The following is a 13215-nucleotide window of genomic DNA, read 5'->3' as shown; positions in this document are numbered from 1 at the left end:
GCCCTTTTTAATAGTAGAAAGTAATTGGAGGGCAACTCACCTCTCACGCACATCATTTCCCCAGACACATCCAATCAAAATTTTGTGATAGCCATTTTGTTCAAGGTAGTTGAAAGTTCCAGAAATTAGATCTTTGAGAATGACAAACCCCCTCCTCCTACAGCCCTCAGGGTAAGGGTTGTAAGTTAACCCTTGGGGCATATAAGGTTTCTATAGAAATTTTTGTCGTAGAAACTTCAAAAAGGACGCATTTGATTGGAAATTTAAAGGGCTAGTGGCCTTTTTAACAGTTGAAAGTGATTGATGGGCAACTAACCCCTCTCTTACGCCCACCATTTTCCCAAACACATCCAATCAAAATTTTTAGATAAGCATTTTGTTCAACATAGTTGAAAGTTCTAGAAATTAGGTCCTTGAGGATGACAGTCCCCTCATAGCCCTCAAGGCAAGGGTTGTTAGTTATGCCCTGGGGGCATATCTGGTTTTATAGAAAGCGTTGTCTTAGAAACTTCAAAAGGGGCTGTTTCGATTGGAAATTGAAAGGGATAATGCCCTTTTTAACAGTCGAAAATGACTGGAGGGCAATTAATCCCCCTCTCACATGCACCATTTCCCAAAACAAACTAAAAACAATTCTTTTAAAAGTTTTCATTTTTATAGCTTTAAGAAATTAAAAATCAATTAAGATTTTAAGCGATAAATATCAGCATATGTATATTAAACTGACAATGCACATTTTTTCAGTAAATTCATTTGAATTTTTTCAATAAATTTTAGCTTTTAGAAAGCATAGGGGTTTGGAACCCTAATCACATTAATTTCAGCTCGTTTTGAGTTTGACTCTGTTATTTATTTTGATTTCTGTTTGTTATTAGTTTCATTTGTTTATTGATAATGATTTGTGTTTGTTGTATGCTTGGTAGATTATTTGATTCTATTCTTGTTCATTTTTGGTTTAATGGAGTTCTTTGCGTTTTTTTGAAAAACTCATTTTGTGGAAAGTTTTTTTAATTAATTAATATAAAGAAAGGAGCTCTTTTTATCTCTATATTTCTCTCCAAAAATAAAACTTACAAAAAGTAAGTTTTAATGAAATAAAAGGTTTTGAGTAGCACGTTTTTCGCTTACCACAAGTTTGGTTAATAAATTTGTTTTATTTTTACTTTTTTTATTTAAATAAAGTTGTTTTATTTTTTCGTCTAGATAATTAAAACTTTTGACCAGGAATTTCTTGGATTAAAATTAAATCAGGACAAGATTCCCTTTTCTTTCCTTGTAGATAATGATAAGATGTTTATTTCAAAAAGATCACTATCACAAGCCCACAAAGGGCCGAATTCGGACTTCGGAGTCGACAATATAAATCGTTGCACTAAAACTGGCAAAAATGCAAAAAACAACACCAAAAAAGTAAAATCATAATGAACAATCATTTAACAGTCAATAATTAAAACTCTAAAAAGTCAATTAAAAAGTTAAAAAGATAAAAACTGGTCAAACTAAACTTACATAAATACTAATCGGAAAAATAATAGAACGGTCATAAAAAAGAAAGGGGGGAATAAGCAACGATGCACAAAAAAAGAGCGAGAAATAACTACGCATAAATTAACAAAGACACTAAGAAAATATCAATAATCCAACGGCAGTAAGTCAATAAAAGAGTTGAAAAATTAACAACTAATCCATAAGGGGGGGGGGACAAAAATAAATAAATAACCCCCCCCCCCAAAAAAAAAAAAGAACGAAAAATAAAATATATAAAAATTAAAGGGGGAACTGAAAAAAGGGGGAACAAGCAAATGACTGCAAGAACCTGGGCAGCACCATCAGCTAATAAAAAGAAGAGGGGGAAAAAAGCAACTATTGGGACATTTTATTCATTTTTTCTGTAATAAAGGGGACAAAAGTTCTTTCGCATCTGGAAGTAACGCAGCGAATGTGGGACAAAACAGGGATGGGCTCAGAAACAGCTCGAAGCGGCCGTAAACTGGATGGGGAGTGACGTTTGGGGAAAATACTTGCCGTCCGAGCGTTTGTTATGGCATTCTTTGCAAAACGGAGGCACAAATTATTTCTTCGTCTCTTGAGGGTCTCTAGTTTTGAAATATTTAACAAATGCAAATATGGTATCTTGCCCTCTTTAAAAATAATTCTTAGAACTCTCTTTTGGACATTTTCAATTTTTGTTGTTGCTTGATTTGAGAGACCAGGGAGCCACACAGGACAAGCATACTCTAGTATAGGACGCATAGAAGAAATGTATACTTGTAGTAAATGTGATTGGGGGCAACTAAATTTATATAAGAGTTTAAGGAGGGAAAGCGAGTTTGCTTGTCGTAGGATATTATTTATATGGGCATCCCATTTCAAATTGGAAGAAACTGTAAGACGAAGGAGTTTAAGAGATGTGACAGAGGTTTTAGGAGGAATAGGAGCAACAAAAAGGGGGAGATCACAGATACACAACATTTATTGGGGATATCATTTTAGATTTGGCCCCATAATAGGCCTATATGCCCTCTTTTGATCAGTAAACTAGAAAAGGTTATTGACTACTATCCGGGATTTTCCGACGTCCAATTGCTAGCTAAAAAATGTTTGATAACAGTTTTTGTTAGGGCGGTCTAAGATTGACAATTTTAGATTAAAAAATCAGGAGAATGGACCCAGTAGAATGCATATTCTCAGAAGAGGCACCAAATCTCTGGGATATTGACTTTCAAATTTAACTTAAAACACCCGATAATTATTTCAATAGTGTAGACCAGTGTCACCTAGTGATGAAAATTTAGGGAGGGCTGTTGGATTTCCACCCCTGTTTCTTATCCTTTCAGATAAATGACCTGTTTTTGTTTTTTTAGTTACATTTGCTTATAGTATACTTTCAAAAGACAGGTTAAATTCTCGTTGCTAAGTTAGAGGCGTCGCAATAAGTAAGCTTTGAAGTAAGTTCTATTTTTGTACTTCCTGGTTTGGAGTCATTGAAAGATAAAGCTAAGAGGTGGAATTGGTTTTGAATGGGGATGGAGATGATATGGCTGTTCCAAGCAAAGGTCCACCCCTATGAACAGTTGTGTACAAAATATTATTTTGATTTAGTCTGCGTTTAGACCCCGATCGGGGAAATATATTTTTGTGATTATTGTGACCCTTTGGAAGAATACAAGTAAGGTATTTTCCACAGATTGTGTACTAGTTTCCGTAGCCCAGGCAGGGTAGAAATAGAACTACGAGATATCACCATTACTATATTGACAGGGAGGTTTGTTATATCCAACGTGAGAGTTAGATATTTTCCAGTTTCAAGCCCGGGTGAGTACATTTGGCCTTAGAAACTGGCCTTTTGACCCCTTGATCATATTACCATACACTGAAACAAAATATACTGTAAATAGGGTAGTGCCAAACCCGATATTTGCAGAACCGGTGTGGTAGACGTTGGAATCACATTGTATTTTTGGGCCGGTGCTTTCCCTTCTAATACGTGGTGACACCCGTATATTACCACGCCATTGGCGTTGTGGCCTACCGGTATAACACTGGTAACTAAAAATACCACGCACAAGTGGTGGCAGCAAGAAAAGGTCCTATCAGTAAACCTCATAGTAAAAGAATTCCGCGTTTTCGAAGAGACTAGTTGAGTTCACCTACATAGTGATAGTAGCCTATTGTGGTTACATATAAAGAGAAAAAAAATACGGAATAGAATTATGAAGATCTATTATGGGCTGTGCCTTGTTAGATCATAATTGAAAAATTTACGAATAAATATATTGCACAACTAATTAGTGCGCAAAAATTGACACGCAGCAATTTTTCGCGGGAAACCGGAAGTTACATGGATAAAAGAATTTTCATTTAGACTGAAGAGGTAATTTCAGTTAACGAAATTTATAAATTATGTCGGACAGAGATGAGATTAACTCAAGACCGAGAAGGGCGAGTGAAGCCCATAGAAAAAGTAGGAAAATAGAAAGAAAAGCTAATATGGAGGCCTTTGAGAGAGAGCACCGAGAATAGGAGGGGAAAATGCAGGGTGAGAAAGATGAAATTAGAAACAATAGAAAAGAGAACGGAAAGGCTAGAGTTGCCTATAAAGAAAGAGACAATACGCATATAGAACGAACAGATTCAGAAAATGAATTAAGAAGAAATAATGGCAGACGAAATCAAAGTAGTCCGAGTAGAAGGAGCAGTCTTGAATCGAGATCCAGCAGGGGCTCGCGAAAAAGTACTCAAATAGATATGACACAACGTATATTAAATTTCATGGAGAAAGAGAGGATAGCCAGAGAGGTAGCCGAAAGCAAGCACCTAGAGTATATGAAAAAATTACAGGATGAGATAGATCAAATTGAAAAAGATAGTCAAGCCAATGAAATACTTCATCAGGCCCGTATGGACAAAATTGAAAAAGATTGACAAGCCAATGAAATATATCATCAGGCTCTTATGGAAAAAATTGAAGTCCGTAAGGGAATGTCAATGAGTGATAGATTATTAGACATTTATTACACATTAAATGCTAAAACGGAAAATCCTGCTACTTCGTTGACAAGGCGGCGAGATGGACCGGCCCATAAAACAAATTGGGAGGCTGCACCGCTCTGTCGGAAAAAAGATATGCTTGATACTCAAAATGATGATAATCTGGGGAAAATTGATTTCTCGGAGCCTTTTTCTAAAAATTGCCATAATAAAGATGTGAAAGTAACCTATAAAAAAACAAATTGGGCTACAGCACATAATGAAGGAAATATTGACGAGTTTGTGAAATCATATAAAATAGAAGGAAAATTAAACGGAAAATTGACCGAAATGGTAATTGACAAGGAGATAGACCATAAAAATAAGATTACAGCATTATGTTATTATGGAGACAAGCACCCGGGTCCGTCTGTTTGGATTAGAATAGAAATTGCAAAGAACGACGGTAAAGTCCAGAGAAAAAGGATAAAAGTAGGCTTAGTACCTACTCTAGCCGAGAATGTTTTAGTAGGAGGAGACATTGGAGATATCTGAAATCGGAAATTCAAATTTCCAGAAAATGGAAAACTTGAGAACGCCTATAACGAGTGCGAGACGCCGAAAAATAATTTCCAAAATGAAGCACTGATTGTAACAGGGATAAATGAAACGAAATTTATTGTATGCACGATTCCTCACAATGTTTGTGAAATTTTAGTACAATATGAAAAAATAAATGTTATAATTCAGTTTCAATTTGATGACACAATATATTTTTCTGCGGTAAAAGTAAAGAAAACTAAAAGAAAGGAAGGAGATTTGAAACAGGGCTACAATGAAGTAATGCAGTCAAAGGTGGTGGACAGTGGAGTCCAATTCAGATTTAAGGCTGAGTTAGTATTTTACACGACTACCAGAATTGAGAAAAGTAGAGATAAAAAGAGGAATGCAAAAAAGACGCAAAATTTTGAGATTCAACTTGCAGGGATGAAGAATAAAAATATGTTGGATTCGCTGTGCCTTGATAACACAAATAATAGGGGGGAAAAAGAGGTCAAAAAGCCACGGCGAATAAAACAAGACGATTACAAAATAGACATGAATGACCTACAACGGGTTGGGGGAAAGTTTGGAGATATGGAATGTCGAGTCCGATTGGAAAAACTTGGAAAGGAATCTGAGATTAGTATTATCAATTCAAAAGATATGTCGATCCTTTATGAGGGGGAGGAATCCCTTGGGGAAGATCCCCTGCGGGAAGTCGCGAAAGATAGCCCTTTTCCCCAATGCACAAAGGGGGGATAAGTTGTGACCCCCTTACCGAAGTTTTTCCTCTCAGATCTGGAGTCCTTGGGGGATACTCTCTCCCAGTCACTTCATACTTCACCCAAACCTTTGTCCAGTAACCCTATTCATATTTGTTATTCTTCATGGGAACCGACAATTATTTTCGGCAAATTGTATTCAGTAGGAGATGTATCCAAGTTTCATCTTCAATTAGCAGCAAAGCATATTCTGCATTTAATTATCTCAGGGGAGTAAACCCAGAAAAAAAAGGCGATTCATGATTCGCTCAAAATTTTACTTCATTCCCACTACCTTTATCGTTTTCACAGGCCTTTGAATGTTCGCCCTTAGATAATTTGAAATTCTTCCAAGGAGTAATTTATTTTTTATTGAGATGTGGGGTTTTTTCCACGAATGAAAATCAAAAGGTTAGTGCAGCCAAAATTTTTAATGGTGGCTGGCATTTTCAAATGCACCAGAAATTCATTCTTGTCTCCTCTAACTTGTAATGTTGTAAGAGAGAGACAATTTTTGTTTTTGATTGGGCTATGCACAATCCTTTTTTGTGAATCTTCCGAACTTAAACTCTGAAAACCTAATGAGGAATCTCTTCGATTTAGACCATGGTGGTTTTACAGTAGAGACGTGTCAATGACGACCGACACAGAGCCAAGCGGTGGAAGTAGTAGCACAGACACTGGTGGAAGAGAGAAGGCAAATGGATTTTGTAAAGTTGAAGTTATGTGTTTATGTTTGTAAGGGTGGACCAAGGTAGCGCGTGGGCGGTCATTTATCTTACGGGGGGAGGTGTTGGGGTTCCAGCCCTGTTTCTTTTCCTTTCAGATAAATGACCTGTTTTCGTTTTCTTAATTACATTTGCTTGTAGTATAATTTCAAAAGACAGGTTAAATTCTCGTTGCTAAGTTAGAGGCGTCGCAATAAGTAAGCTTTGATGTAATTTCTATTTTTGTACTTCCTGGTTTTGAGTCATTGAAAGGTATGGCTAAGAGATAGAATTGGTTTTGAATGGGGATTGGGATGATTGGCTGGGCCAAGCGAAGTTCCAACCCTATGAACAGTTGTGTAGAAAATATTATTTTGATTTAGTCTGTGTTTAAAGCCCGTTCGGGGAAACTTATTTTTGTGTGATTATTGTAACCCTTTGGAAGAATACAAGTAAGGTATTTTCTACAAACTGTTTACTAGTTTCCGTAACCCAGGTAGGGTAGGAATAGAGCTACGAGGTACCGTCATTATTATATTGACAGGGAGGTTTGTTACCTCCAAGGAGAGAGTTAGAGATTTTCTAGCCGTAACCCAAGGCGGATACACTTGGCTTTAGAAAGTGACCATTTGACCACTCAATCGCGTTATCATACCCTGGGACAGGGTATACTGTAAATCGGGTAGTACCAAATCCGATATTTGCAGAACCGGTGTGGTAGACGCGGGAATCACATTATAATTTGGGGCCAGGGATTTCCCCTCCAATAAGCGGTGACACCTGGATACTACCACGCCAGTGGCGTTGTGGCCTATCGGTATAACACTGGTGGCAAAATACCACGAACAAGGGCCAAGAATTTTTTTCTTATGAAGACGCAAGAAAGGGATATTTTCAAAAGCTGATGGGGAGATAATCCGGTTTTTTTTTATTGAAAATACAACTAAGGTTTTTTTTCGATAGTCTATGGGGTAACTGACCCCATCCTGACGGGCATCCCTGATCTAGGCCCAATACATCTTGGCTAACATGACCCTAAGTCCCATATATAAAGTAAGCTACTTACTTAGCCGAGACAGTTTGAAGGAGTCTGCAGTGTTAATAACATCAACATACGCTTGAATATCGATTTTCTTTCCAGTCTCGTTCCGATTATGAAGATAAAGTGCATATCTGAATGCTGTTTGCATTTCATCCCCTGCTTCCTGCTCGAATATCACTCCTGAAATCAGTAGAATACTTAAATCTACTCAACAAAGAAAAGTTATTTTTATTCCATAAGCAAACTGTTAGATTTTTATTTTCGTAAGTTCAGAACAAGGTAGGGATATCCATACGGCAAACAATATTTGTTTTTGTTAGAATGACTAATATCGTTCATGTAAGAGCTTTGGATAAATATGCTGAGATGAAATTATAAATAATCACAGTGATCAAACAAGTGTTATTCTCAGATTTAGTCGAGAGCTGAAAATGCATTCACCCTTACGAATAAAATTTTAGCTATGACTTCGATACTGCCCAAAAATATCTCAGTTATGCGCGTGTTACACTATTTGTAGTTTAAAAGGTTTCACGACTACTTTTCATTGAGACTGAAATATATATGATTTTTTTATAACTCTCTTGCGGGCGAATTTTCAATATTTAGGGTAAACTGACACACGAAAAGTCACTTCGTGTGAAAGAAACTACTTAAACGTCGATCAAATATTCATAAATTGACAAAAAAAGATAATAAGTAAAAAATACTACTATCCACAAATGAGAACGGTGCAAAGAAAACACTTTTTGAACAACCTTATTGTACAGCTTGAAAATTCTGGAAACATTCAAGGCATTTGCTTAGGTTCATTTGCTTTTTCGTAGTTGAAACTTATTCTGCTCGTGCATTTCTTGTTATGGCACCAAGAAGAATTTTTTTATCGCATTAGGCTGGACAGCTGCCACTCAGATATTCTAGCCAAATCTCATTGGGGACACCAATCACAGTCCTTTTCTTGACCCAGTCGTTTTTTTTAAGGTCGACCAGGGCTTGCCCTCATCAGTGCCATCCTTTTGTTTCTCATTCTTACTTCAATACACGATTTGAAATGAAGGCGATCAAGCAAGCAAGCTAACCGGGCAAGCGTAAGACTTTTCAAGTGCGATTTCGGACTTCGCTGTGCACTAGCAAACAAAGGAATATATTGTCTTGGAACCCTTCAAACAAACTGATTTGGAGAGGCTGCACCAAAGCTTACAACAGAAGTCGAAATGGAAAAGAAACCTGGTCATTTTCTTACGTTTGCTGAAACAGTGACCGTTTTGTGCTAAAAAGATACCGACATCCTCAATTTTTTCTCAACATTTTTTAGTTACACCACAGCTGTAAATGTTCAAAGATGGTGCAGCACTTTAGTACTTGTGTTCTAGAGACTGCGAATAAGCTTCACTGCCACGTCTTCTTCTAACCCGTACGTTTGTGGGTCATGATTTGTGCCACCACTTTGATAAGCCTCAAAATCATAAAAATATCCTGAGAGTCCATTCCAAGCCCGCATTACGAAGGTCAACTTAGTAATTTTAGATACCAAATACTTCTTAAGGCTAGTACTTCCCTTGAAGGGCATGATCGTCTCGGTTTATTGAGTTATATTCTTCATCTGCCAGTGTTACTTTGAAAGAGTTTTTCAAAATATCTAGAAATGGACGCGTCTTGTAGCATTTATCACTGTCAGGTTTTTTTTAGCAGGGAAATGTAACCGTTCTCTGATCTTGCTGAAAGTTTTGCCTGATATATAGACAGAAAAAGGAGATAGTTTAGACGAACTGATATATTTTGAGAAAAAGTTTGAGGTAGGGATAGATAAGCAGACGCACCACCTTTGGTACCACAGGGCAAGTCTGCTTGTCTGCTGGGTTTTTGTTTCGTTTCTTTATTTTTTTCCCGAAAGGCCCTGTACTTTTTCTTTTACTGTTATTTGATGAACTTCCTTTTGTATTTACTCATTTTTCGCCGTTTTTATTAACTCTGTCAATGTAAACTTGTTATATACTTGACGGGTTTTTAAATATATTATCGTTATCAAACTTTTGGGCTCCATGCTAAAGGTTTTCCTTTTCTAATATAAGATTTAGCTGCATACTGGAGTAGAAATGGTTCCGCTCGGTACGGCTTCATTATTTCCTGGACGTGTTCGCACCTTTACGTAATTTATTGGTTCGTCCTAAAAACGACCATCAATCTTCTTTAAAGCTTGAAACTCATATCTGTAAACTGTTAGGTCAAGGAAATCATTATGCACAGAAACAACTTTAAAAACTGTTTCACCCAAAAATGGGTCCAAAATTTTCTTCTCTGATCATATAAGATTTGAGGTACTTTTCTTCAGCCCAGTTACTTGACTTGATTATTTTTTTCGTGTCACCTAACAATCTTAAGATAACCTTAATAAGTTTCTTGGCTAGGTGAACCCCTATTGAGAAAATATATTGCAATTTTTTTAGAAACAGTTACTACGAAGTATCATAGACAGCGCAATAGTGCTGCCTAAGTAAAGAACGATGTTGGTATAATGTATTAATTATTTTTTGGATTGATTGGTTGGTCTTAGACCCGGGCACTTCGTATCGAAGGAGTTGTCGAAGAAACTTTGAAAAGGACTCATTCAATTGGAAATTGGAGTGGCTTGTGCCCTTTTTAATAGTCAATAGTGATAGGAAGGCAACTAACACCCCTTCCACGCCCACCATTTCCCAAAACACGTCCAATCAAAACTTTGAAATAGTCATTTGTTCAACGTAGTTGAAAGATCTAGAAATGATGTCTTTGAGGAGGACGCTCCCCCTCTCACGCCCACCATTTCCCAAAACACATCCAATCAACATTTTGAGATAGCCATTAGTAGTATTGATATAACAGTTCCAACGGGGCAGGTAGCCAATGTAGCTATAACAGTTTCAAGCGGGCAGTCTCTGCATATAGCTATAACGATTACAGCGAGGGTGTCTCCCTATATAGCTATAACGCTAGAGAGCGGGGTGTCTCCCATATAGCTACAATGCTGACAACAAGACAGTCCTGCCAATACAAGCAGACAGTGTAATAACCGGAATTCAACCACCGTGAAAATTCGTGTTGATCTGTGTTCAAAGTGCGTGATGTTTCCTTTTGTTTGAAATTTTGATTCATTCACTCTGACACTGAGCGTGGATATAAAAAAAGTTAAAAAAAAAGTTAAAAAAAAAAAAAACTCAGATTCCCTGAACAAAATTAGTTTAAATATGTAGAAAAAAAATCAATGTACTTTTTTAACGAAGAGAAAAAATTAACATGCAACAAGTTTCTGGATTAAAAAATCAGCACGCAACAAGTAATTTTTTTTTCTAATATATTTATCTGTAAGACTATAGCATGATTCTAAAAGACACAGTTACCTAAATATATAAAAAAAAGGTGTTTTATTGAAATATAGGATAAAGATCTATATATTGTATCGTTTTTAATATTTTGACATCGTCATCATCATCTTCATCATCAACTGCTGATGTCTCTATGTTAATATCTACTTTCCGTCTTTTAGCGGGTGGGGGGAGAAACTCTTTGCTATCACCATCGATTAATAACTGTTCAATCATTCGTCTTTTAGTGGGTGCGGGGTGAAACTCTATTCTATCTTCATCCACTGCCAGGTCTACTGGAGTGTTCAACTTTTTACCCCTCCGGTCTACATAATTTCCTACAGTTGATAATTTTTTATCCTTCACCTCTTCAGTTACTGGCATTTCTTTTCATTGGCTACAATCAAATATTGACTGTGCCTCCTGAAAATTAAAAATAATATATGAGGATCATGTTAGTAAAGTTAAATGAATATAAATCCTTTTTATGCATGTATGATTCGGACAGTTAATTTACTCGAATTTCTAAAGTTTAGAATCTCCTGAAACCTAGATCTCGGAAGCTTATTATGTTATTTTTTTTGTTCGGCATAGATGAAAGGTCTAATACCTGAGTTAAACTAAGAGATTACATTTTGACATCGTTTGACAATTTAAAAAATTTTAAGGTTTTCTTTTAGTTTCAAAATTTTTTTGTCAGTCACCATCTTCAATCATTCATAAACAATACTGAAGAAAACCAATTTCCACTGTTTATCGACATTAAATTATTAAGAAGGCTATTATTTCTTTGAAATACACATTTACATTTTTAATTTCATGTTTTTGATTTTATATTGATGAAGAATTTAAACACAGCTTCAACTAGCTATTTTTTTTGTTCGGCATAATTGAAAGGTCCATTGCCACAGTCAAACTAAGAAATTACATTTTGACATTGTTTGACAATTTACTACATTTTAAGGTTTTCTTTAATTTCAAAATATTTTTGTCAGTCACCACCTTTAATCATTCATAAACAACACTGAAGAAAACCAATTTCCACTGTTTATCGATATTAAATTATTAAGAAGGCTATTATTTCTTTGAAATACACATTTACATTTATAATTTCATGTTTTCGATTTTATATTGATGAAGAATTTAAACACAGCTTCAAGTAGTTATTTTTTTTTGTTTGGCATAGATAAAAGGTCCAATACCTGTTAAACTAAGAGATTATATTTTGACATCGTTTGACAATTTAGTACATTTTAAGGTTTTCTTTAGTTTCAAAATGTTTTTGTCAGTCACCATCTTTAATCATTCATAAACAATACTGAAGAAAACCAATTTCCAGTGTTTGTCGATATTAAATCATTAAGAAGGCTATTATTTCTTTGAAATACACATTTACATTTATAATTTCACGTTTTTGATTTTAAATTGATGAAGAATTTAAACACAACTTCAACTAGTTATTTTTTTTGGTTCGGCTTAAATGAAAGGTCCAATACATCAGTCCAACTAAGAGATTACATTTTGACATTGTTTGACAATTTACTACATTTTAAGGTTTTCTTTAGTTTCAAAATGTTTTTGTCAGTCACCATCTTTAATGATTCATAAACAATACTGAAGAAAACCAATTTCCAATGTTTATCGACATTAAATTATTAAGAAGGCTATTATTTCTTTGAAATACACATTTACATTTATAATTTCATGTTTTTGATTATATATTGATGAAGAACTTAATCACAGCTTCAACTACTTATTTTTTTTGTTCGGCATAGATGAAAGGTCCAATATCTGAGTTAAACTAAGCGATTACATTTTGACATTGTTTGACAATTTACTAAATTTTAAGGTTTTCTTTAGTTACAAAATGTATTTGTCAGTCACCATCTTTAATCATTCACAAACAATACTGAAGAAAACCAATTTCCAGTAATTGTTGACATTAAATTATTAAGAAGGCCATTATTTCTTTGAAATACACATTTACATTTTTAATTTCATGTTTTGATTTTAAATTGATGAAGAATTTAAACACAACTTCAACTAGTTATTTTTTTTTGTTCATCATAGATGAAAGGTCCAATACCTGAGTTAAACTAAGAGATTACATTTTGACATAGTTTCACAATTTACTAAATTTTAAGGTTTTCTTTAGTTTCAAAATGTATTTGTCAGTCACCACCCTTAATCATTCATAAACAATACTGAAGAAAACCAATTTTCAGTGTTTGTCGACATTAAATTATTATGAAGTCTATTATTTCTTTGAAATACACATTGACATTTTTAATTTCATGTTTTTGATTTTATATTGATGAAGAATTTACACACAGCTTCAAGTAGTTATTTTT

At 35.1% G+C, this 13215-nt stretch overlaps 1 protein-coding gene across 1 annotated transcript in view; it reads right to left on the bottom strand.

Annotated features, from left to right (window-relative positions):
* Window positions 1-13215, bottom strand: part of LOC148950281 (glutamate receptor 1-like) — a 413540-nt gene that overhangs the window by 380910 nt on the left and 19415 nt on the right. Inside the window, exon 2 of the mRNA XM_089091823.1 lies at window positions 7548-7703. Within this exon, the coding sequence (XP_088947949.1) occupies window positions 7548-7671 (124 nt within the window). The 5' untranslated portion in view covers window positions 7672-7703. The remainder of the gene's footprint in view (window positions 1-7547; window positions 7704-13215) is intronic.

The sequence above is a fragment of the Artemia sp. Qi Xiang Cuo genome, chromosome 7 (assembly GCF_049724085.1).
Source record: "Artemia sp. Qi Xiang Cuo chromosome 7, ASM4972408v1, whole genome shotgun sequence".
Lineage (NCBI taxonomy): Eukaryota > Metazoa > Arthropoda > Branchiopoda > Anostraca > Artemiidae > Artemia > Artemia sp. Qi Xiang Cuo.
Note: the sequence above shows the minus strand (reverse complement) of the source record. Positions and strands in the feature narration are given on the sequence as shown.